The sequence below is a fragment of the Python bivittatus genome, unplaced genomic scaffold (assembly GCF_059951505.1).
Source record: "Python bivittatus isolate LINGU-HERP-01145 unplaced genomic scaffold, Pbiv_v1 ctg000700_np1212, whole genome shotgun sequence".
Taxonomy (NCBI): Eukaryota; Metazoa; Chordata; class Lepidosauria; order Squamata; family Pythonidae; genus Python; species Python bivittatus.
Window position 1 is genome coordinate 10062859 of NW_028277098.1, and position 25527 is coordinate 10088385.

At 36.9% G+C, this 25527-nt stretch overlaps 1 protein-coding gene across 12 annotated transcripts in view; it reads left to right on the forward strand.

Annotated features, from left to right (window-relative positions):
- HMCN1 (hemicentin 1) overlaps nt 1-25527 on the forward strand; it is a 329972-nt gene that overhangs the window by 190946 nt on the left and 113499 nt on the right. For all 12 annotated transcript variants that reach the window (XR_015798470.1, XM_088153961.1, XM_088153962.1 and 9 more), the window contains 15 exons: nt 1119-1246; nt 3765-4037; nt 5534-5629; nt 7425-7619; nt 7820-7950; nt 8739-8886; nt 9651-9774; nt 11208-11362; nt 17727-18005; nt 18809-19090; nt 20366-20474; nt 21802-21971; nt 22635-22789; nt 23478-23601; nt 24819-24920. Coding sequence is in view for 11 of the 12 variants with exons in the window: in XM_088153961.1 (XP_088010087.1) it covers nt 1119-1246; nt 3765-4037; nt 5534-5629; nt 7425-7619; nt 7820-7950; nt 8739-8886; nt 9651-9774; nt 11208-11362; nt 17727-18005; nt 18809-19090; nt 20366-20474; nt 21802-21971; nt 22635-22789; nt 23478-23601; nt 24819-24920 (2471 nt within the window). In the remaining variant the exon portion in view is untranslated. The remainder of the gene's footprint in view (nt 1-1118; nt 1247-3764; nt 4038-5533; nt 5630-7424; nt 7620-7819; nt 7951-8738; nt 8887-9650; nt 9775-11207; nt 11363-17726; nt 18006-18808; nt 19091-20365; nt 20475-21801; nt 21972-22634; nt 22790-23477; nt 23602-24818; nt 24921-25527) is intronic.

A 25527-nucleotide genomic window follows, 5' to 3' on the forward strand; every position in this document is an offset into this window, starting at 1 on the left:
GGAAGTTATTCCCTCTCTGAAAAGGACAACATGGCCTTTTTTCGGTTTGACCTTGCCTTCTGCCAGTATGATTTTTGGAGATTCTTGGGAGGCCACAGACTTGATCACCGTACTTAGAGCCATTATACGATGCAAATTATTAAATATCTGTTACTGTAAATAATGTGGAAGATTTTCTATGAATAATTATACAGTACTTACTTTTTCTTATTTTTATTATTTATCCATTAAAGGATCTATCTTCTGGATTACCTCAGTTACTTTTTATAATTCCTGATACTTTGTCATCTGCATGAAGAACTTGGGGCATGCATTGCATTATATGAACGGAATATGAAATGGGGAGTCCTCATTGGTCTTCAGGAGTCCACCCAGGGGTTGTTTCCATAGTTCTTCCCTACATTCCCTCTTCTCTCTGTTAGATTTATCAAAATATACGTTGATTTGAGAGTACAAGAGCATCCCATTCAAATCATTTATTTGTTGTTAGATTTATTAGTTGCCGTTATTCGTTAACAAAATTATGCACAAAATAGGGTGGGCGCTTTGAGTATGGCCACAGCATTCAATGACTAAAAAGTAAGCAGGTACTATAAACTATTTTCAAACTGTCAAAAATCAAATTCAGAACCACGATAAGACTAAAATAGACTGAATCGGGTAATCTCCTGGAATGAATTCTGCAGATCAGAGATTATCATGCCAAAGGCACGATTTCTAAAACGGATCAGTTTGGCTTTCGATAGGGACCGTCAGGAAAACTTTTCAGTTTGTATCCTCACGGCCTATCCTGTTTTGGTACCTTTGGTGGATTTTTTTTTCAGATGTAAAAGGGGATAGGAAATGTCTGCAGCTTGGTTGTTGATGGGGTTTGCAGTGTGGCACATGAAATGGAATTCTGTGGACTTTTGACTCTTACTTCATTCCTCAGTTATGCAGAATGAAGGAGTCAGAGGGCAAGCCCAATTAAGGGAAAAATGAAAAATCAGTCTGTACAAAAGTAATACTGAACAGATGCTCTTTGATGTGCGACGTTTATTATTAATGCTTCTGTAAGAGCCTTTCATGTTCTGATAAATATTTATATAGTAATCTCTATTTCCTGTTTTTTTCCCCAGACATACCTTACTCTCTTCAGGCTCAATGAAGATCACTGAGACATGGGTGTCAGACGATGGCTTGTACATCTGTGTAGCCACAAATATTGCTGGAAATGCAACCCAAAAAGTAAAACTACATGTACATGGTAAGAATCCTCTGCATTAAATAATGAATATTATATTAAATTAATAATGAACAATGAATAATTCATTGATAATTAATTAATATTAATATTAAATTAATTAAATATGACTAAGGTCACTGGCAGCAAATTCAAATTGGATTGAGGGGCGTGAGAACTCAGAGACTGTACCTTTATTTGATATGTATGTGCTTAGTGGAAAGGATTAGTCATAGTATCAGAACGTTATTTTTCAATATTTTTCAATCATTCTTTTTGGTTCTGAAAAGCTCTCTTGAGCCTGTTTGTAATAAATGATACAAAATTATGCAGTGGAGAGTTATTTTTTTTGAACATTTCTCCTTGCAATATGCCACCCTCCGCCCGCCTACACCATTGCCATCCAAAATCCATTCACTGGCACCATTATCTTTCTTAATTTGCCCCTTCCATGGGGCTTCAGAGTCTTCCTGTTGTTCCTACTTGTTGACATCCTGAAACTTCTTGTGTACCATAATAGCTTCTCCTAGACCTTAACAGCCTAGATAAGACCTGCTGCTTGGCCACAATTTACTGGAGTGTCTCTGCTCATTGAATGAAAAGGATCTGCACCAGATCATGTATTCTTAATGTCTTTTTAACTCAGCAAAATCCACAAATTCATAGGATTAGTTAGCACCAAAGGTAACACAAATGCCATAAAAATAACATATGGATTAATGGGGCATGTTATTTCAGTGATTACATTTCTTCTTAGCTTATTTTTTTTCCCCCAAATCTGGTTGTAAACATGGTTATTTAGGGGATGGGGGAAAGAAGATGAAATGTGTACTAAGATGTTATGACACAAATTCCAACCCTTTGTATCTGCACTGTGATGTCTCATGCAAGTATGTAAGGGGTGGCGCTATGATGTCATAACATACATTTCATCATTTTGACAAAATGGCAAATACCTCTGCCATTAAGTATTTGCATTGGACAATAACAACTAAGTCTCCTGAATTTTTGAGACATGTTCTTAGGATTCATAACCATGGCATGCAGAGCATGATCAGATTACAAATGGTCATTACTATGGATCAATGAATTACTTAGCACACATCAAGCCATCCCATACCGGGCAAAGGGTGATTGGCAATGTTGGCCAAGTTATATTTAATTGTCTAGCATTTCCGTTTTCTTGAAGAAGGAATTATAAAGGTAGCTCTCTATTTTTCTCTTTGGAAGTAGTAGTATTTGTTTCTTCTTGTGTTATTTTTCTGGCTGAAGTGTAGGTGGCTGTGGATTTTAAAAAAGGAAATTAGAATGAAAAAAAAAGGATGCTTAATTCTAAAACATTCAGATTGCTGTACCTTGTGGATAGCAAGAAACCAGATTGCCTTAAGGGAAAATAAAAGATAAAGATTTCCAGTCTAGACTTATATTTAGTCAGCAAAGACATTTTGAAAGTCTTCATATTTGGAAACTTCCACGAGCTTTTTAAAAATTACTTGCAGTGTATTTCATCTATGTTTGCTTTCAAGTAAGTTCCCCTGTGCTTTGTATTGCAGCTATAGCGAAAATAAATATAAGCTCACCTGTCCTAGTAGTTGACAGAGTGGACAACATTTTAAAATTGATCAACTGGTACTCAATTGCAGAAGCGATGAAATTTCTGTAGAAAGGAGGAAGTTCAGTTAAGGGCTAAAGGCCAACTCTTGAGTATATTTGAAGATAACTGACACATCATCATATCTGATCGTTTTCGAAAAACATTTGCAACTTCTTAAGATCGCAAATATATTTATATATACTTCCACGATACACATTTTTTCTTTAGTGCAGGTTTTTCCCCTGTATTTTGATACAGAAATGTATTACAATTATGCCCACCTAGAGGGAGGTGATGCAAAAGTTTTCCAAGACTTTGAAGAACCATTGGAAAAATAAATACCAGATTAAATGGACAAATAGCTAGACATACAGTATAAGACAAAGAGTCAGTTGGAGTCTGATGGCATCAAAATTGAAATAATAATAAAAAAAGGTCAAAGTTTTATGTATATTACATCTAGGCCCATCTAATTACTTATAAGAATTGCCATTCATTAAAAGCAATGTTTTTGTTACAAATATAGATGATTCCCAAAAATAATTTTATATGAACTGAAGAAATGATGGCAACTTGCTCTTTATAATAGTGTCTATTTGTCAAAAGATAAACATTTAAAACCTGTTATTTAACATTTAGTTAGTATAATTTAACTCATCAGAAGGTAACTTTTCCACTCATTAAACACAAATGCATAGGTAATTTCTTTAATTATTTTTAACCATTCCTCAAATCCTATATATTCATGTCCTGTCGGTATTGCCAGGAATGTTTACAAATGGTATTGTTAAAAGAGTTCTTTAGGTTATTCTGAAAGTTTGCACTGGGTATGTAAATATCTTTAAAATATATAGGGGCCAAATGCCATTTTATGTTCTTCTCGTTTTACTGATTGATCTCCTAAAATCTTTCTGTATTAGCTTTAATTAATTAATTTTTTTAACCTAGTTCCTCCAAAGATACAACATGGGCCTCGAGTGATTAAAGCAAAGGTTGGTTACAGAATCAATATACCTTGCAATGCTCAAGGAATCCCACCTCCAAGAATTACTTGGCTTAAAGATCAAAATCCCATTTTGATAGACAACAGAGAGTATGCTACTTCTCCAGATGGAACCCTGAGTATCATCAAAGTTCTGCTTTCAGATTCTGGAATCTATAAGTGTGTGGCCAGTAACATTGCTGGCCATGATGAAACTGAGATAATGATCCAGGTTCAAGGTAATGTTAACATTATAGTGAGAAGTACAGAAGAAGAATTATCTTTTTTTTTTTAAAGAGGTTAGTGTTTACACTTGCCGCAAATAATTGAATTATGGGTTTTTTTATTTAAAAATTTCAAACATACACATATAACTGTAAGGGAGGAAATCCTACTGCACGTGTATACACAGTCAGATAAAGCAGAGATTCATTTGGAACCCAGACACATGTCTGTATAGGGTGTATATACTTTTGAAAATGCTTTCTCCTACTGTACAGTATAATTTTGGGGGGTGAACTTTATGGGAAATTCAGAGAACTGCAAACTGTAAATGACACTAAATGCATTTTTTCCTCTGGTTCAAAAAGGCAAAATTAGATTGGTTAACTCTGTTCTGGAATTTTTTAGCTATGGCAATTTCATTCTAGTTTTCATAACACCAACCATTCCCAAAAGTCACTTTATTTAATTTTCAACATTAATTTCTCCTCCCTTCTGTGCTTTAAAAAATATTCATGAAACATACATAAAGTAAAACGAAATTGACAACATAAGACTAAAAGGAATTAATTGTACCTAGAACCCAACGCAATCCATTGTAGAATATAAGAGAATATACACTTCTGCAGTAAACAATTGACCTGAACTAGTAAACGAGAGGTACCTTTCTTGGAACATTAACTTTTGGCATTAGGAATTATTATTTGATGTCACACAGGCAGACTGCTGCTTTACCTAATGCTATCTACCTTCAGTTTCTTCCTCCAAACTCCCATGATTCAGTGGAGTTTTCTATAATACACTGAAGCAGATTGTCTGTGGGTGGGTGGGGGGGGCAGGGGAAGAGGAGAAGCCTTCATCAGATATAACTCTAGATATGATTTACTGAAAAAAAGAGACTTTATTTTTGATGTCAGTAAGGGTAAAAGCATGGCAGGTACAAAAAAATATGTGACATTTCACTTTATCAGGAAAGGAAAGAGTTAAAAAGTTCAGGTATCTAAGCCTGGCTAGCTGACAGGGTACCATTGCTTCTCTGTTGAGCTAATCAGTAAATTGTAACAGTTTGTGGGGAAATTCTTAATTTAGGCATCAAGCATAGTTAGCCCTTGAATTTTAGTGTTTGGAATGCTGAAGGTGATCAAATATAAAGGAGGCATATATCTCCTTTACATTTGCAAATACAGTGAGGAATATGGCAGTGAATTATGACTTACCTGATGTAGCTTCTGTCTCTTCTTGAGATTTGTGCTTAGAAAAGACGTTTTTTCTCAGGGTTTCCCTAGCAAATTCTAGCATACCATCAAGCTTCAGAACCAAGTAAACAAAAATATAATGCATAATATATAATCAAATTTTAATGTTATATATATATATATATATATATATATATATATATATATATATTTAAAAACTATGCAATTCTGAGAATTTCAATTGTTTACAAACTGGAATTTGGGAAATCTACCCAAGAAATATAAGACAAGTTTATATTCTGTTCATTTTGTATTAGAACCTCCAACTGTAGGAGCACTTAATCCACCATACAACACTCCATTTCAAGAAAGAATAGCAAAAGAACAAATTGCGTTCCCATGTCCAGTCAAAGGTACAGAATATCATATTGCTGAGTGGAGATTTTCAGTTTTTGGGAAATCCATGTTGACTTTTGTAATATGTTGATTTGATTTGATTTGATTTGATTTGATTTGATTTGATTTGATTTGTTTGTTTATTTATTTATTTATTTATTTATTTATTTATTTATTTATATTGGCAACCCAACTCCAGTGGACTCTAGGTGGCATACAAAACTAAGGAAAACACTTAAAAAAAAATCCATTCAATTGTGTCCAATTCTCAGAGACTTCTGGACAAGCCCCTGCAGTTTTCTTGGCAAGGTTTTTCAGAAGTGGTTTGCCATTGCCTGCTTCCTAGGGCTGAGAGAAAGTGACTGGCCCAAGGTCACCTAGCTGGCTTTGCGCCTAGGCAGGACTAGAACTCTCAGTCTCCCAATTTCTAGCCTGATGCCTTAATCATTACACCAAACTGGCTCTCAGGGAAAATATACATAAAAACAGCTAAAAACATTAAATCACACAGACAGCCCAGACTACAGCATTTTGAACCACCTGTAGTTTCTGGGTGGTCTTCAAGGGCTACCCCATGGGTGATCGCATTGCGATAATCCAGTCATGAGGTGGCCAGGGCATGAGTGACTGTCTGAAGGGCCTCCCGATCAAGGAAAGGGTGCAAGTGGCGCAAAGGATGAACCTGTGCAAAGGCCTTCCTTTGAGCAGTAGCTGCGAAGTCCAGAAGGACCCCCAAGTTGTGCACCAGTCTTGCCTGGGGAAGTGCAGCCCCTTCTAAGAACAAAGATCCCTGACCTAGGGGGTCCAAACAGTGATAGCCACTCAGTCTTGTTAGGACTGAGCCAAAGTCTATTCTGCCTTAACCAGATCCGAACAGCCTCCAGACACAGGGTCAATACATTGACAGCGTCACCTGAGCTGCTTGGGGTGAAGATGTAAAGTTGGGTATCATCATCATACTGATGATGCCACACCCCAAACTGTCAGATGACCTCACCCAGTGGTTTCATGTAAACGTTAAAAAGGAGAGGTGAGAGGGTAGAACCCTGAGGCACCCCACACAAGTGGGGCCATGAACATGAGGGAGTTATGAGGCTTGCCAGCCAATGTGCTCACTGAGCAGAAAGGCAGGTCTAAATCAAATAAGGACAAATTTTGACTTTAAGCCAGTTCCCTGGAGCGTCTTGAACACATCTTGTCTGTGTGTCTGCATGTGAGTATTAGTATGTAAGATTATGGCTACATGGAGCTGCCTGTGTGAATAAGGGGAAGGTCGTATCTGTGCATTTGAGTAGATACGAGTGTGGAAAGGTTATATGTAGAGGAGAAAATTTGTTTAGGTGCATGCTCATGTTTAGGTATACATAAGTGCTAAGTATGCCCAGGAAGGTCTGCTTGGTCCTGATGGAGCTGCTTCTATGTAGAGTATTCAGATGTGGGCCAGGATACTAAGGCCCCTTTGTGGTGGCTCAGGATAAAGAAAGACACCTTGGGGAAAAAAGGAAGAAGCAGCTGTACTGCTCCCTCTGCTAATAATGAGTGCCACCTGTTTAAATAAAAAACCTAATGGATAATTTGCTGAGATAATTTGCTGAGAGTTCTACCTGCTATTTAAATCCCTGGAAACAATGGGCAAAGTGCAGGTTTTTGGGGAGTTTTTTTTGGGGAGGAGGGTCTGTGTCAGGTCACGAGCTCTTGAACTTGGTGTATAGTTTGTTAAAAATGTCCAAATACTTTATTCTGAAATGCTGTCTTTTCTTTTGAACTCCAAATTTAAATAGCATATTTAGAACCCTTCATTTTACTGTATAGGTACCCCAAAGCCTATGATAAAATGGCTCCATAACAACAGGGAGCTTACGGGCAATGAACCTGGGCTTTCAATTTTGGAAGATGGAACGTTGCTGGTCATTGCTTCCGCCACACCGTACAACAGTGGAGCCTATATCTGCACGGCAATCAATGAAGCTGGAAACACAGAAATAACTTACAATCTGAAAGTTTATGGTAAACTAAACCCTTCGGTTTAATGTTACTTCAGTCTAAGTTTAAAAAAAAAAGGGTAATTGTTGAAATAAAAATTAGAAACAACCTTCTATTACATGTGTGAAAGCCAAACAGCCAAAAGGACTGAGAATATTAAAATCAGATCAAATCAATCATACAAATAAGTGACTCTGTATAAATGTTTACTTATTTCATTGCAGTTCCACCTGAAATCAAAGATCAGGACAAGGTGACTAATGCATCTGTGGCCGTTAATCAGCCTATAGGTCTGTTCTGTGAGGTATCTGGTGACCCTTTCCCAGTCATCACTTGGTATAAAGATGATATGCAGGTACATCAAGATGTTACCAGCTCTTTTGTTAGGTTCAAAATGAAATCAAGCTGAAAGCGTGAGATAAAAATTACGAATATTTTGGTTAGCTGGTCTTTGATACATTACAATGCTGGCAGCATTTCAAACAGGTATGAGCAAAACAAGATTCAGTTCTGTATGAGTGAATGTTTATTATTTTCATACAATCTCATATAGGAATTATGCTGAAAATAATGTTCAACCCCTGTTCTTCCTATAAACCTGACTGAAGCAGTATGTAAATGTAAATAAAAATACATTCCTTTGGGGTTGTAGGCTTTGCAGCCAAAAAGGATAGATTTTTTTTAAAAAAAAAAATAACTGCGGGCAAAATAAGATTCAAGTTCATGAAAAGTGGATCTTGATTCCAGCTTGACCTAACTGTGAAGTTCTCTGCATAAATGGAAATTCTTCTCATCTTATGTTGATCCCCCGAGAATTGGTCGAAGGGATAAGAGAGGGTGCTATAACTCCATAGAGTAATAGTTTCTTCAAGACTATTGCCTTCATACTTGCCCCATTAAAAGAACAATACAAGAGGCACTGAATTAGACACCTCTCTTCTTCATTCATTGCTGCTTTCCTATAAGAATCTATCCCATCAAATCCCAGAGGCTTATGATAATTTCATTAATAGGAATTAAGTTATTTAGTCTATGTTATTACTCCTGGTTGCAAGGCATGCTGTATAACCTGCCTAATTAAGCAAAGAAAATTAAATGGCATATTTAGCAGATTTAACCTTAACTATTCTTGAATCTTTTCAGGTTCTGGAGAGCAGTACTTTGCAGATTTTGAACAGTGGAAAGTTGTTGAAACTTCTTAAAGTTGCAACTGATGATGCTGGCCAATATTCATGTAAAGCCACCAATATCGCTGGGAGTTCAGAGAAATTTTTCACTATAGATGTGCAGGGTTGGTACTCCTAAATATGATTCTATGTAGAAGTTGCCTTTGGTATTTCAGAAATACCCGCTTAAATATGTAAAAGTACGAAGTATACAGCAGCAAATTAGCTCTCTTTAAAAATACATTATAAATGACTGACCATCCTTATTAGCTTGCATTATTATTTTAATGTGATATGGTCCCATCCAAAGGGCAAGAGAGCAACAAAAGAACACTCTTAGCCTAGGAGAATTATTCAGGACTCCAGAATATTTGCACTTGCCTTCTGTAGCTTTTAACCCTGGATATTTGAAATGATATTGATAATCCATGGAAGTATTGTTACTGTATATAGTCTTTTAGCTTATTTAACGGTCTATGTTTTAATCCTTCCTGAAACTCTAAAAATAGCCCAGTTCTATGAGCCTTCCCTGGTTCACAGTTCCAATTCATTCTCCTAATTAGTGATGCTGTGTCTCACTTAAGCAACCAGTACAAAACCTTCTCATCACAATTAATCCCCAAACTACCATTATTCAAATGTGAATCCTATAGTGAAAATAGACATATATTGTACAGGTTCCTACAATGAAGTGCTAGTGTGGATATTACATGCTAGTATTTAATATGCATTTCAGATGTGAAAAAAAAGCAAAAGAAATTAATTTATTTCCAGGATTAGCTTCCACTTTTCATTTTTCTAAAATAAAGGCACTTTACAGTATTTTAATAGTACTTCCTGTTTAATTACTGTCTTTTGTTGTTGCTTCTGTTGTCTCTTTTTCCTGCAGTCCCACCCATTGTAAGAGATATTGAACCCAATGAATTTTCTGTCATCCTCAGCCAAGAGGCAACTTTAGAATGTAGAGTCAGTGGGTCTCCTTTTCCTATCATCCAGTGGTTCAAAGATGGCAAGTAAGTGCTAATTCTTAAACCATTCCAACATAATTTATAGACTTAGAGAAAAATGAGAAGCTTGCTTCCTATCAATATAGTAAAATTAATGTGCTTTTGTTTGACGATATATCAGGTCCTAAAAATTAATTTAAGTAAAGAGAAATTCATAAGTCTGGTAACCATGCTACCTTCTCTGCGTGTGATGTTTTTCCCACTAGTTACCATTTTCTAGAGGAATTGTTAATGAAATTGACAATTTCATTATTAATGAATGTGTTCATTCATTGTTAATGAATGTGAAGTGAAAGAATCTTATATATCCTCTTCTATATCCCTAGGAAAGGAATTTTTCAGGATTTCCCAAAGTGTGAACTTTGATATTATTTTACTTTGTAGTATAACTATCAACATGTTATATTTCCAAAGCTTTATTTACAAACATGTTATTAAATTGATGCCTCTTTAAAACAATGGAAAACACTGATGAAGTTAGATTCTTGAGCACTTCTTGTTATTTGAAGCACACTGCCAAATTTAGCACAGGATGGAACTAGGCTGCTTCCAAACCAAGGCCATGTGCTCCCATTATTTTTGAGATCAAGCTATAGATCAACTTTTCCATAGTTTACAAAGTTAACATGTGCCATTCCACCCTTATTAAGTCCACTTGAGATACTGGAAAATATAATAACAGACTCAGGGAGATTGTTGTGTTCCTAAAGGAATCCCATTTATTAATATTCATGGCATCGTTTTGAATAGCCAGCATAATCTGGATTGGTTGAAATAGATAGTGTGACATTGGTGTTTTTACCTCAGTGGCATATTTTTTACTGGAATATCTCTTGAAGGATGTTTTCCAATTTTCCTTCAGTAGAAGGGAGTAAGTTTTCCATTTATAGCACTCAAGTTTGAATGTATCAGAAGGGCTGTATCACCAGTAAATAGGCACTGTTTGGCTAGTGTCTCTGTTTGCCCTTTAGAATATGCAGCATCAGTGTTAGTACTGCTTACCTGAGACTTCTGCAAGGAATGACACTGGAGATGGGGAGACACACACATTCAGTCTGTTCATCTCAGCATTTTTAAAGATGCATAGGGCTATAATCCAACATGGATTACTGCAAAATTACGAAGTTATGCTTTGAATCTTTCGTTTTCCAGGAAAAACTGGTTTAAATCTGGCAGTACAAATGTTAGCTGATAACAAGTACGAGTTCCTCAAGATTCTTGAGGAAATAACATTCGCATTCAATAATGCAGTTTAGAGGCCAACCAAAATGGATACAATACCGGTAACTTTAGTTTGGAGATGTGTACATTGTAGAAATATGCTGGAAACCATTCACTGATGTCTTCTGTCAGATATTTTGGCACCATTTAGGACTGATTTAAGTGGGCACAAGATAGCATTCACAGCATGACAAGCAAAGGGTGTTTTTTTTCTGCAGGCCCCTCTTTTTAGGTGATCCTAATATTGAGATTTTGGACAAAGGTCAGGTCCTTCAAATAAAGAGTGCTCGAAGAATTGACAAAGGACTCTACCAATGCAGTGCAAGTAATTCTGCAGGCAAACAGTTTAAGGAACTCAAACTCATAATCCACAGTAAGTAATTACAACTATATAAACATGCACATCTTTTTTGAGGGGGTTGATCATAAATATGACAGAGGCCCTTGAACCCCAATTTGTGTTCCCATAAAAAAATAAATCAGCTTAAAACATTTATTTATCCATTCGTTTGTGCATTTCCATTCTTTTTATTATAGAAGCTATAAAACTGATCACTCCAAAAAATAATACCTAAAACACAAATCCAAGTATCAATAAAGGTGCTAAATGTTATATCAGAGGTGCTATTACTATGATGGATCTTTTGTCTGAAAACCCATTGTGCCTTATTCATTAGTAAAATTTGGAGAAGGAACTTCAAAGATGGTCTTCTCAGAGTTGAATTTACCACTTCCGTTCAAAAGAGAGACATCTGATGCTCAGTGCAGTGCTACAGAAACTGCTGGTTTTAAAATTGCTTTTTTTTTATACCTTTGCTTTTAAAATGTGTAAATTGTTTTTAACTGTGAGTCACCTTGGGAATGTTTCTTGATTGAAATATGACTTCAGAAATTAAACATTTATCTTTGTTCTATAATAAGTGTGGCTTTGAAGCATAGTATTTATTATAAATGGTTACTTAGAAATACATCTTACTATCTTCAGTTGTAGCTTTGCTGTATGAAGCCACTTAACTGTCACTCAGTATTTAGATATATTTCTTAATTTGGATTTAGGAAATAGTGCTCTCACAGTGTCAAGCACTGCTTCAGCCCCAATTATTAATTTCTTATTTGACTAGAGCTATTTCCTTTGCAAATCTTTTTGAGAGATAGAAAATACAGTGGAGCTGGAGAGGAACAAATACATGCTTTTGTGCGCTGCACCATGTATTACACAAACCATGTCCCTAAGTTTGAATTTGACATGTTGTCAGCTACATAGTACACAAAATTTCACCTTCCCCTTTTGTCTATCAGACCCACTTTTCCTGGATTTTCTCTTGTAAATATTACATTAGTGTGGAGCCATTGTAAGATCATTTGGGCTGAATGACATTTGGATTATTGATCATGCAACACAGCCATAAGAATTTTGGATGTGAGTTTCACACATGCTTTTGAGGTATAAGAAGGCGAGTCTTTAATATTTCACCACAATCTGGAATGTTTTCATGCAGATTTTTTTTTTAACTTGGCTCCCAGTCAGGGAAATCAAGCTGATGAAGATAGTTTTGGGTAGGGGTGGAAAAAAACTTAGAAACAACTGGGGACTGCCAAATCATTATGGTGATTCTTTAAATTGAATCTGTCTCTCTGAAACAAACTCTGAATCTGAGTTCACACTCCTGGATTCCTTTCCAGGTGGAATTTTACTGAAAACAAAGGTTTATCTTCCTTCTGTGATTAATGACAGATTAGAGAGGATTGGCACACATTCCCCAGGACATGATTAGTGAGCATAACCTGAGAAATAAAGGCTGGCAGAAAAGAATAGCAGAGATGTACTGTATCTGTGGTCTAGCCATGACAGAACCTAGGCAGAGCAATCTGAATCTTGTATTGTCATTGAAACCAGAGACCAGTGATGGAATGCCAGAATGCTAAAGGACAGGTCATGACGGATGGTATGCACGAAGGCTCTGTGGAAGTGTGGAGAAAAGAAAGACAGAGAGCAAAAAGGGAAATAATTTGTAGGAGGGAAAGTTGATGTAATACAATCTGACCATATGTTACAGCACTTAAAAATAAAACACAACTGAGAACATAAGCTTGGATGAGGTTGTATTTCCAGTTACTTTTCCCAGTCTCTTTGACTCCAAGTACAGTCATTCAGAGATTGGATCTGAGGCCCAGACAAAACCCTATCTCCATTTAGTTGTCTGGCTTCTAAAAGAAAAGTAAAAAGAGGAAGAATTTGCTATGTTAAATAGCAAGTATCTCTGCTGTTACATTTATAGGTAATATAATAATGGGGCTATTTTAGACCATTAAATTCCCCTACAAATAATATCTATACAATGCACCATTCTGAATACATATAGGAATGTCTACCCACATGGATATGGGTTATGGTTAATTCAAGTATTTTCAAATTCTGCTGTACTGTGAAAGAATAAAACTAATGATTTCACTGGGGTTAGGGTTGGACAAGGAATAAACATACCAATTACTAAATTTTTATCATATCTTTTAAACTTTTATCAACATTGCCAGAATATGCATTGTTTTTAGCTTTTCCTGTCTTCCAAAAAACCCCTTTTTCATTTTGAAAGGCTAGAAATGTAAAATAATAAAGAAAAATACTGAACTCCACTAGCATGTACAATGCAGATACTCCAAAAACTGTGGTTATACAATGCAACCCATATCCAGAAGAAACTAACTAAAACAGCTCCTATGATGGGTGGATTCTTTTGATAGATAACCAAATCTTAATTTAGCTCTCTCTCAAAACTTGCTCCTGATTAAGCCTGGATCTGCTGCAGGCTTGCCTAGGCAAAGTGGAGATATGAGCTTTGGGCTTCCACCTAATCTCTCTTCCCCTTCTCCCTGGGTACAAAGTATCCTAGTTCCTCCTCACAGGGCAATAATCCACACCTTTACAATTCTCAGTTAAATGCAATCAGAATATTTATGTTTTACATTATTCAGATCTATGCTCATATCCATAGTATTATAATCATTGGCCTGTCTATATTTTTGCACATCAAGAATTTGCATTGGATGTAAGATTCAGTACTGTACTTGTTCTGGCTATGACCTAGCTGACTAATACCTAAGTGTCCCACTCCCATAATCATGAATGAACAAAAAATCCTTCATCTCCACTCTCTCAAAAAAGACAGGGAACATTCTAGTGCACTCCTCCTCTGATCAACATGGGTGTTGTTTGTCTAGTGGTTATCAAAACTAATAAATGAACTAAATAAATAAGCCCACTGTTTGAGCATACCACATGGAATAAAGAAAGAGGAACTGGAAAAATTATGAATGAATGCTACTGATAGATGTGATGGTACGACAACAAACCTGCAGGCAGGAATCTTAAGTGACTACAGTCAGCATGGTATATTGGCACAACCACGTTCAAAAGCCTTTCTTTGGTGGCTTAATGCTAAATTGGGGGTGGGGAGAAGGAGAGTGAAACATCTACAACGCCAGGGCATGGCAGCATTACAAATAAAATGCTAAACAGGATGGGGAGAGAAAGTTTTCAGCTGCAGAATCCATCCTGCTTTCAAATGGAATAGCAACTATGCTGGCGTGTGGGGAAAATTCTGCTCAACAGGAGGCAAAGCATCCATGGGCTGCAGAAGGTAGCGAAAGCTCCCAGGGTCATAACAGTGCTGGCAATGCAGTACATTTCGAAGGGTAAGGTGGCTTTTCTTCATTGGTGGAAATGGCAGGGGAAGAACATATGTAGACTGGATTTGACCTGGGAAGATTGCTGTGCCATGAAAACTGCCAGCAGGTCAAACATTCTGCTGGTGAATTCATATAGGATATTTGGAATTACTCAACTTCAAGCTCCTTTTCGCTCATATCTCCCTCAAATATCTCTCCCTTTATATGATAGAGTCAATGACTCTGAAGATCTGTTAAAATCAGGTATGGAAGTTGGGAAATTACATAGGTTAGTAGGCTAAAGTATCCCCTTACCTAGATATGCTGTACATTCATTTGAGTTTCTCAAAACAACGGTGTCTTCTTTGTCATTTATTACCCCTGAAATGACATTTTTAGTGTATGCTAACTTCAAAACTCTTCACAGGTTGGGATCTATTCACTTTGGCAGCGTAGGTTGTATGTTGGCATGAATATCTTTCCTCCATCAGCAGTCAAGCACATTTAGCACTTGTTTGTTATAGCATATGAGTGTGCTGTGAGTATCTTTTATAAGCATCTGCAAATGATTAGTATACAGGGATTATTATTGAGTTGAAGACTATATATTTGCCCGAAGCGCGAGGGTTTCTAATTATTCTGGGTTTCTAAACATATTGAAATCATTAGGGTGCTGAAGTGATGCTTCTGATTCTTAAAGTCACTGGAAGTTTCTTGGGTGAAATTTAAGGTCTTTGGTAAAACCGAAACCTGTTTTGACTTTAGTGTACTAAGTTGGGTAGCAAATGCAGAGACCATCAAGACAACTTTTTCTTTCTTTTAAATTGAACTGTTTTTATATGTGCATATGTTTTTAGGTGCTTGGCCCTTATACTTGGAAAGATATCACATTTAGCCAAGTTGAGCTCACCAAAAAATCTCTAATCTCTACCCTAAATTTTATAAAGACCCTTGGAAATATGACTTCTCTGGGGATGCATATCTGCCATGTTTACGTCTCATTGCCTGTCACTCAATTATATATACATGCAGTTTAAGGAGAGCATGGATTTGCAACCCTTTCTGAATTGGGCATTTCATGTTGATGGAGCAAAGGAAAACATAAGCATGGCCAAACTGAAAACCCCAAAATGGGCATGCTGAAAGTGAAAATCTTCAATCTTTTTTTTTTCTTCTTCCATAAATTGGTTTCCCTTCCATTCATTGTGCCTTAATCTTAAAACAACTGTGTTTATTTCTAATTTACTTACTGAGAATTGGAGAGAGTTGAATGAAACTCTGGAACCTCCATGAAGATCTAGCTGGCCACAGGAGTGAGCTGCTATTGCACTATAAGCAGCTATTGCACTATAAGCAGCTCCAGTTCTTGTTTTGCAGCTCCATCCCATAAATCCTCCACCAGTAAAGAGATTGCTACAGATTAAGGGTACAGAAATCCAGATGACCACTAGATGGCAGCAAAGTCATATGGAAACTGTAATCCTTAGCTGCTACCTAGCGGTCATTTAGATTTTTGCAGGCTCAGTTTGGTTGCCCTATGCTAGATGGACTATGAAATATTTTGAACATAAAACCCATCATGAATACGGCTAGCAGATCTGAGATGTAAAAATCTGAATGACCATTAGTAGCCAGGAATTAGAATTTTCTGTTCTTTCCTTGTTGCTCTCTAGTGGTTGTTCAGATTTTTGCAATCCAGATAGATAGCTCTAATTATGAATAAATATGAATATTTTGAAACTCTGTTCCTTGCATATGTCATAGGGCTATGCACACTTTGAAACTTATTTGGAAGAAACGTGTTGGACCTTACCTGAGTGCAGCATCTGCAGCATCTCTGTTCAAGTTATTAAAGCAGCGATATCTTCTTTTCCAAGCTTTTCATGGACCTGAAAAAAGAAGCCAGTGTTTTAAAAGTCATTTTACAGAGTCAGCTCCTTAAGCAGCAGCATTTTTTTACAGGCTCACATGGAAGCCTGAAAAAGGATGTGGCTGTTTTAATTAGCAGCAGAGAAGTGTTGTGCTTGCACAAGGACTGAAGTACCTCCTCCAATTCACTTTTGAAATATGTGGAAGATCTAATACCTAAATCATGCTTCAAACATAAAGTTGTTTTTCAGTTCTTAATTGGCAATATTTTATTATTTTTAAAGAAACAGACACCCCATTTTCCCCTTGAAGAAAGGAGTCTCAAACTAGTTTACAAAACGTTAAAACTACATAAAACACAGTAACCACTTATGACAAGTGAAAAGCAGTATCCAAAGTTCAAATGCAAAGAATCAACATTAATTGTCAAACAAAATCAATCAAAAGCAGAATCAAAGGTTTGGAAATGAACTGAAATATATACTATTTGAAAGGGACTTTCCCCATATGAAACATTTCTTGCACATATATACTCAGCATTATAGAAAGTTTCCTTCTTTCTTAGATCTCTTATTAACGTGCTAACGAACGAACATTAACTAACATGTTAGCTTACTAACATTAGAAGAACATTTGACTAATCATTATTGCCTCCACATGAAGCATCATAACATGAAGTAGAATAGTCCATTTTTCTAGATGATCAGCTGACCCTAGGAAATGATTCCCATCTCATACCCAGCTCATACCACAGCAAACTATGATGAGGTTTTCTTTTCTTGGGGCAGTGTGAAGGAAATGATGCATTTATATGGTACATTGATTGATTGATTATGTGCTGTCAAGTTGGTGTTGAATTTTAGTGGTCATATACTGTAGATACATTTTCTCCATGACAGTCTGTCCCTAACCTGATCTTTCAGCTCTTCCAATGACGCCTCCATTGCCACTGTAACTGAGTCTATCCACCTTGCTGCTGGTTGTCCTCTTCTCCTCTTTCCTTGCACCTTTCCCAGCATTAGAGCCTTCTCCAGAGAGCTAGGTCTTCTCATAATGTATCTGAAGTCTCTTCAAACTGAGAACTGAGTTGACTTGTTTGATATTCCATTTGTTTGTTTTCTTTGCTAATAGGGTATATAAAGCTATTTTATATATTTGCTTTTGCATCTTATTGTTTGTTTTTCTATTCCTTTTCTACAAAGTCCCACCTGCAATTAAAGGAGAAAATATTACCACCAAGGTGTCAGCATTGCTAAATAGTACCTTAAAGCTGGATTGTGAAACAAGAGGAATCCCAGCTCCTACAATAACATGGTATAAAGATGGGAGTCCAATTATTTCTAGTCCCCAAGCCCTTTATTTGGAAAAAGGGCAATTTCTTCAGATTCCTCGTGCTCAAGTCTCTGATTCTGCTAAATATACCTGCCAGGCAACCAGTGAAGCTGGAATGGCTGAAAAAATATTTCAAGTAGATGTCTATGGTAGGAAGTGATCTCACCATATGCTATTTGTCTGTCTGCCACTTTTTCCACATGAGCAGTTGCAACACTGGAAGTTGATTTGTGTAACTTGGCAGCTTCTGGGCTTGATGGAAATGTGCTGGTCTCCTCCTGGCTGGTGACTATTTTGCACCTTGTTTTTGCCTTAGGCTGTCAGTGGGTTCAGGGTTGATCTACATTTAAGTGAGGGCAGGAGTCATAGCATAACATGGGTGAAAAAGAGAGGAAGAAGCTGCATCTTGAAATTAGTTGTCCTCTATCATTTTTCTCTCCTGGAGAATGAATTCCATTGTAGGTGAGCATTCTTGTAAAACAGTATAATTTAGCTCTCTTCTTCCTCCTAGTCACCAATGTTATGCTTTATATCCGCCTTCCTCAACAGATGATCGCAGGCATTCAAGGGGGAAAAATGATCTAATGTACATCATGATGTACTGTATACCTTGTGATTTACATACGTCACATCATGACATCACTGCTCTTGTATCATCATTTTTGAAGTAATCTTGATTTGCTGAGGATGCTGATGCTTTTGGCAGCCTGGTTCGTCTACACAGATCTACTTTTATTATATATCTAGATTAGCCTTAAACAGTGTAAGCCAGTTTAACCAGAAGCTATCCATACTGCAGTGTATGGATACATGAAAAATATATATCACTTTTAGCATAACTGAATGTAAAAGAAAATGCCTTAAGCTGAGGAAAAAAGCAAATCAATTGTAACAATGCTTTTTTTTTTTTTTTTTGCTTGTGGGGAAAAAACCCTTTTTTCTTTTCTTCCAGTGCCCCCAATGATTGAGGGTGTCAGTGAAACCATCAAAAACAAACAAGTGGTTCTTGGAAGTTCACTGATATTGGAATGTAATGCAGCTGGCAACCCTGCTCCCCTGTTAACCTGGCTGAAGGATGGTGTTCCTTTAAAAGCAAGTGACAACGTCCATGTTGTGTCTGGTGGGAAGAAGCTGGAGATCCTGAATGCTGTTGAGGCTGACCATGGCCAGTATGTGTGTGTAGCTACCAGCATAGCTGGGCAACAGGAAATCAAATATGACGTGGAAATCCTAGGTGGGTAGAAACCATGGATTTAAGCATTTGGTTTTGTTTTGTTTGCGTTTTCAAAGAATACGAGAGTTACACATTCATATTGTACACAATTTCTCTATTTCTAATCCATACGACATTTGTAACGAGCATTTCTTAGTGACTGCTGCTTCTCTTTCTCTTCCTTCTCTAAATATAACTAAAGCACCCCTGGAGTGCTTTTGCAAAACTTGAAGAAATATTGCAGTTGATATTTTCACTCTAAGTTAGTACAGAATTGTATATAACAAAAGCTGAAGGGTAGCCTGTTTGGAATTTAGAAAGGGAATAAAATAAATATTATGAGGTGGGGATCTGATATTTTTTTGAAACTGGTTCCTGTTTAATCTGTAAATATGTTGATTATTATATAAAAGCAATAGCAATTATCCTATCAGATAAACAGTGTTGTAATATGGATTTTGGATTTCCCCCTCCAATTGCAGATTTACATTCTTCGTAATATTTTGAATTCAATATATAAATATATATATATATATTTAAATATATATATATTTAAATCAGGGAAGGTGTAATAGTATGTGGGAATGACCTTGGGAGACAGGAGGAAAAGCCACAGGCTAGACAGTAGTCTGATAAACAAAATGTGAGTTCAAAGGAGGGGTGGTGAAAGGATCTCAGAAGGGACCTTCCCTAGTTTTCTGGAGAGTAAAAGTAAGGGAGGGGAGAGGTACTTTCAGACTTTCAATATCGTGTTACTGTAACTTTACAATAAAGGTAGCATTTTTACCCATGGTTGGTACTTCTTGTCTGGTGTACCCTGAAGTAGAGAAAAAAGTCTGACAGCCTTACCACGTGGCACCGACACAAGCTATACCAAGGGAAACTGCGTTCTTGTTCTTACAGTGTTTGTCATGTTAACAAGGCTCTACATCATTCTGATAAATGTGCTCTCATTGAATGTAATGCTCTCAAGAATGTAATCCCTGCAGATAACAAGGATTGAGCATAGGTACTCTAAGCCTGAATGCACAAGCAATTTGTTCAAGAAAAATTTGTAACACATCAGGCAGGGAGAGGATAATACAAATGATACTTGAAGATTATTTTAAAAACCTGTAAATATATTTTGAAAATATTTCTACCTATGACCTACCTTCCTTCCTTCCTTCCTTCCTTCCTTCCTTCCTTCCTTCCTTCCTTCCTTCCTTCCTTCCTTCCTTCCTTCCTTCCTTCCTTCCTTCCTTCCTTCCTTCCTCCCTCCCTCCCTCCCTCCCTCCCTTCTTTCCTTCTTTCCAGTTCCACCAAGTTTGGAAGGAGGAAATGAATCTTCAGACTACATTGTGATTCTCCACAACCAGCTGGAATTGGAATGTCCAGCAGTTGGAACACCCCTGCCTATGATCACTTAATATTTTATAGTTCAATTAAAAAAAAAAAGACTTGCTTATACAGGAGATTTGGATGAAAGTAAAGTTACCAAGAAAGTGAAGTGATAGAACCATATGATATTTCATAAAGGGATTTTTTAAATTAAAAAATTGCTACAGGAAATTTAATCGCCACATGCAGGATTACCCCCTGGTGGATATTTTTTCTGATGGCTGGTGACATTTGGTGGGAGGACAATGTAAGCCAGGGGAATTTACCGTTTGTTTGTTTGTTTGTTTGTTTTAATTTGTCCCCTCTTAAATCTGTAAGGACAGCACTCCTCCCTGGCCTTGCCACTGAGGTAGAAGAAGAATCAGCTATGGGAGCACAGCAATTTATTCCAGCGTACTATTCTCCTGACTCAAGAATTGGTGGGAGAAAAAGCCCTTGAGACAATCAGTCACCTATTGGCCAGGAAGGATACATTGTGATTGGCTGTTGGTTCTGTGCAAATACTATAGATTCTCAGTGCACAGGTGTCTGTAGTGCCCTGGTAACTTCAATAGCCAGAGCAGTGCAGTTATATTCTGCTCTGTTTCAAATGTGAAATCAGAAGACTTTGCCAACTGAAGGAGTCATCATTTGGAAGAACCTTTAAGCCCTCCAGTTAATCCTGAATGTTCAGTTTTTGGTAGTTACTCAGTTTTTGTTTCCCCAGCTGCAATTGTACAGTATTTCTAGATATGATGAAAATACTGTAGGTGTTAATGCCTTTACTTTCTAATGAGTTCTTTCTTCTTCTCCTTCCTGCTTTTCTTTACCATCTAGAAAAGCAGCAGGTGAAAGAGATTATTTTCAGCAAGCAATGACATGAGTCCTTGGGTAAAATGGATTCTAGGCCTCAATGTACAACATGCAGAATGAACTGCTCAGCTCACTGGGCAAAGTCTGATGGAAGTCAATTTCCATAGACCTGGCCAGTCCAAAGACAAGTTCAGGGGTTCATACAGCTTGCCTCCATTTCCTTCTGTATCATGAAGAAGGGGTTCTCAGGCCAAATGCACAGAGGGTACTTTTAGACAAGGCTTTTATTGATAATATCTTTGCCTGGTTCATGCTCCTGTCTTTTCCCACTATCACTAACCACATGTTTCTTTCCAGAAGAAATGGATTAAGGTAGAATTACAGTATGATACCTTTTTAGGGATAATCCTAGGGGTCGTTTAGCAGCACCCATAAGTCAGCACCATATATTAGATGACACTCCAATCTCTTAGTCCTAGAACTGTAAGTGTTCTAACTCATGCTTCATGATCCTTCTTTATACAAAATAAGTATTTAAAGATCTGCTTTTCTCTCACCAGATGGTTAAAAAATGGCCAGCCAATTGAAGGAGGAGTTGGATATAAAATTTTACTCAATGGACGCAGGCTTCTCATCTCTCGGGCTGAAGTGTCAGACACAGGCCATTATCAGTGTATAGCAACCAACAAGGCAGGAGAGAACAAAAAGGAATTTGATGTGATTGTGCACGGTGTGTTATTTCTCTGGGAAAGAAACGGGGGGAACTTTTGGGATACACCTTTCTGTGAGACATTTTATATACATTGTGGTTTGCTGAGTACATAGCAAAAGAATTTCAGGATTTGAAATGGATTTAGAAGCTTTGTGATATTTATGAAAAAAATAGAAGGCAAGTTATTGAAATATATACTGATTGTATTGGGCTACTTTCGTACACAAATACTAAACCTGTTCCTGTATTGCCCTATGAATCTTTTCAGACAAACCTTTCTTAGCTGTTTGGATATTCAACAAAACTCAGATATTTTTCTAATCTTTCCTTCTTGCTATGGTTTCTTTCTGCCACTGCTCCACAATGATTTATCCGCTGTGATCTATTGTCATAATTGTCAATTTCCCCATCAACAGCATTCAGTGTAGTGGGACAGGGAAAGAAGTGTTTTCTGGGACATGAGAAGGGGAATTAAATAGCCAGTTGCTATTTTCAGTAATCACTGCATATTTAGTGAATATTTTTTCTTGGCCCATTGTTTGCTAATTAAAAAAAGATTATTTTCATTGGTTTCTGCAACAGCTGGATAATTCATAGGAACACATTCAGAGAAGTAAAAGATTTTGTATAAGGTACTTGACTAGCTTCTGCATAAAATTCTGTATTGATTTTTTCCCACAGTCTATCCAACAATCAAAATGAATGGACCTTCTGAAAGATTCGTGGTGATACACAAACCAGTAACCCTGCAGTGCATTGCTAATGGCACACCAATCCCTTCTATCACATGGTTAAAAGATAGTCAGCCTGTAAACACTGCTAGAGAAAACATTGGAGTAAGTAAGAAGATTGAAATCATTCACAGTTCTAAATACTACTGTAAAGGAAAATATTTGCCAGTATTTATTTTTTGAGCAGATATTGATTTGACATCATCAAAACTCATCTGAAGTAGTTTCCCCCAATCCTTTTTCTGAAAAAAACAGCTTTTCAGAATTCTTTGTGGCAAGCCTCAGTTGGTTATCACAAACTTTTTTTTCCTCCTGGCTGGTATGTGCATCTCCTGCTGAATTCCAGAAATCAGTTGTAAATCTGTTTTATTCCAGCAAGCCTTTGGCCCCACCTGATTGATTGATTGATTGACTGAGGGCATCCTTGCAGGAAGAGAGTTCAAGAGTTTGTGTTTTGTGCATGCATGCTTATGAAGGAAGTGACTTCAGATTAGCATTCTTTTAGACAAAGAACAGGCAGAGTAATAGACAAAAAGGGCAGACGGAGTAAATCCTTAATTCTCTATCTACATCCTACTGCCCCTTGTGGCCAGTAGGTCATGAGATGCTGAAGAGTCAGTGCTACTAGATTTGTATCTCCAACAACAGTAACCACTATGAATATCCTTATAGTTTGAAAGAAAATACCAATGTTTATAGGTTTTGCTTACATTCTGTTAGAAATCTCCTTGGTTCGTTCATCCTTCCAAAGAAATCTTGCCATTTCTTTTTGTTTTCTTTTGTTCTGGAACAGCTGGAATCTTCAGGGCGCATTCTACAGATTGCCAAGGCCTTAAAAGAAGATGCTGGCAGATACACCTGTATAGCAACAAATGCAGCTGGGGAAGTCCAGCAATTCATTCGTCTGCACGTATATGGTAATGACTTCTCCTTGGCAGTTTAACATAGCCTGTTGATTGCTAGTTACATCCATCATGCTAGGTGCTCAATTTCCTGCTCATTTTTAGTATATTTAACAAGAGCTGGTAATTTTTTTCAAGCATTGGATGCCATAGCACAATCTTGTCTGATGGCCTAGGGTCTTTCCCCAGCCAGTTATAAAAAATACCTTGAAATATCTCAAGAGCATCAAAGCTCAGAAATTTTTAGTGATTCAAGTCCAAGTCAAGAAAATGTTGAGATGTATTACCTTTATTTTTAATTTATATCATTTAAATCCTAACTTACAGCCCATAGGGCATTCAAAGCTATATATACACATATATTATACACGTACACACCCTTATAGTAAAATCTGATATTCAAAATGTTAAAATCTCTATTAAGGCTAATTCCAGTTAAAAAGTGTGGCTGAAGAGAAATGGTTTGAGTCTTTTCCTGAAATCTAGCTTGCAATTTTCATCCAAGAGTTTAGGAGACCTGGCATGAGAAAGGACATGGGTATTCTGGAATCTTATAGGGAAAGATGGGTACCAGAACACTTTTATAATCCCAAGGAGGGAAAGAATCAGTATATTGATTGTTCACAGTCTTATGATTAAAAGTATAATGTGTAAGCACTCTGGTCAGCATATAGCCTTTGATGCTTTAGTATTGACAGTATTTTTTTTAAGTCAGCTGGTATTGGGTAATCCACTAAAGTAGAATGTGCTTACTGTAAGTAGAAGATGATTTTACTTTTAAACATTTGTCAATTAGCTAAGCCTTAGTTAGCTCTATCAGCTACTTATGGATATCTTCTTTAGTTTAGAGTTAAGCAAATCTTGCCAGATCCCTTGTCTTTCAGCTCTGTAATTCTTAAATGACTAGGCCAAGATGAGCTTTGCCATCCATCAGAGATGTTATGATTCTGAAGTACAAAACCAGGCATTGTGAGACGCAAGGCACCACAATTGTAGAAAGATCTCAGAGAGGAAAGGGGACACTACTGCACTGTTATGGCTACTCTGTGATTAGAAACACATTCTCAATCTCTAGGTCATGTCTAGGCTATTCTTTGAGGCCCATTAATCGTTTATTGTAGATTGTATGTATGGACATACACCTATGTTGGAAACTTGTGAACTAAGTACAGAGAAAGCCTGAGTATTATATGTCTAAATAAAAGAGGCCATAATTTTCTTCTCTTTTTCAGAGCCACCCAGTCTGAAGGATGCAGGAATGATAAGAAATGAGACTGTTATTGTGAACAATCCAATACAACTAGAGTGCAGAGTGTCTGGAAATCCTGTGCCAGGTATATATACTCATAGCAATTCTATCTCCTCTCATAATGAAAATAGGTCAGGGGAGGAAACCTGCAGCAATTTTCCATATCTTGTCCTTTCACTGAACTCTAAATAAATAAAATAGCTCATCCCTTTCTTGCAAACGATCTTAAGTTTGTAATTTGTTGCAGTGCAACCTCTGATAGTGCTTAATTGAACTATTGTAGATATGCATGCTTTTCTTGTCAAGTAAAAGTGCTGGATTTGTTTGGAATCTAGCTTGTTAATTCCAGGGAAATATATGGATTTAACCGTAATTTTAAAAATCCATATGTTTTTATGGACAAAAGCCACTTTGTAGTGGAAGCTGAAGCATTGGAAAGGGCATGTTAGCTGAAAGAATGTGATAAACAGGAAAACATGGGCTCTCTGAAATGTGCTATTGACTGGCATGTTACCATCATGCATATATGCAGAGGCTACTTTTATTTATTGCTTAAGACTGGGACTCAGTTTAATTCTGTGGCAAGGAAACTTTCAAACTAGCTTTATTACTCAGTATGTGGTATGGCCTGGGCATTTTTACACTATGCAATCTAGTGAAGAAGTTACAGGAGTGAGCCTGAAAGAAAGAAA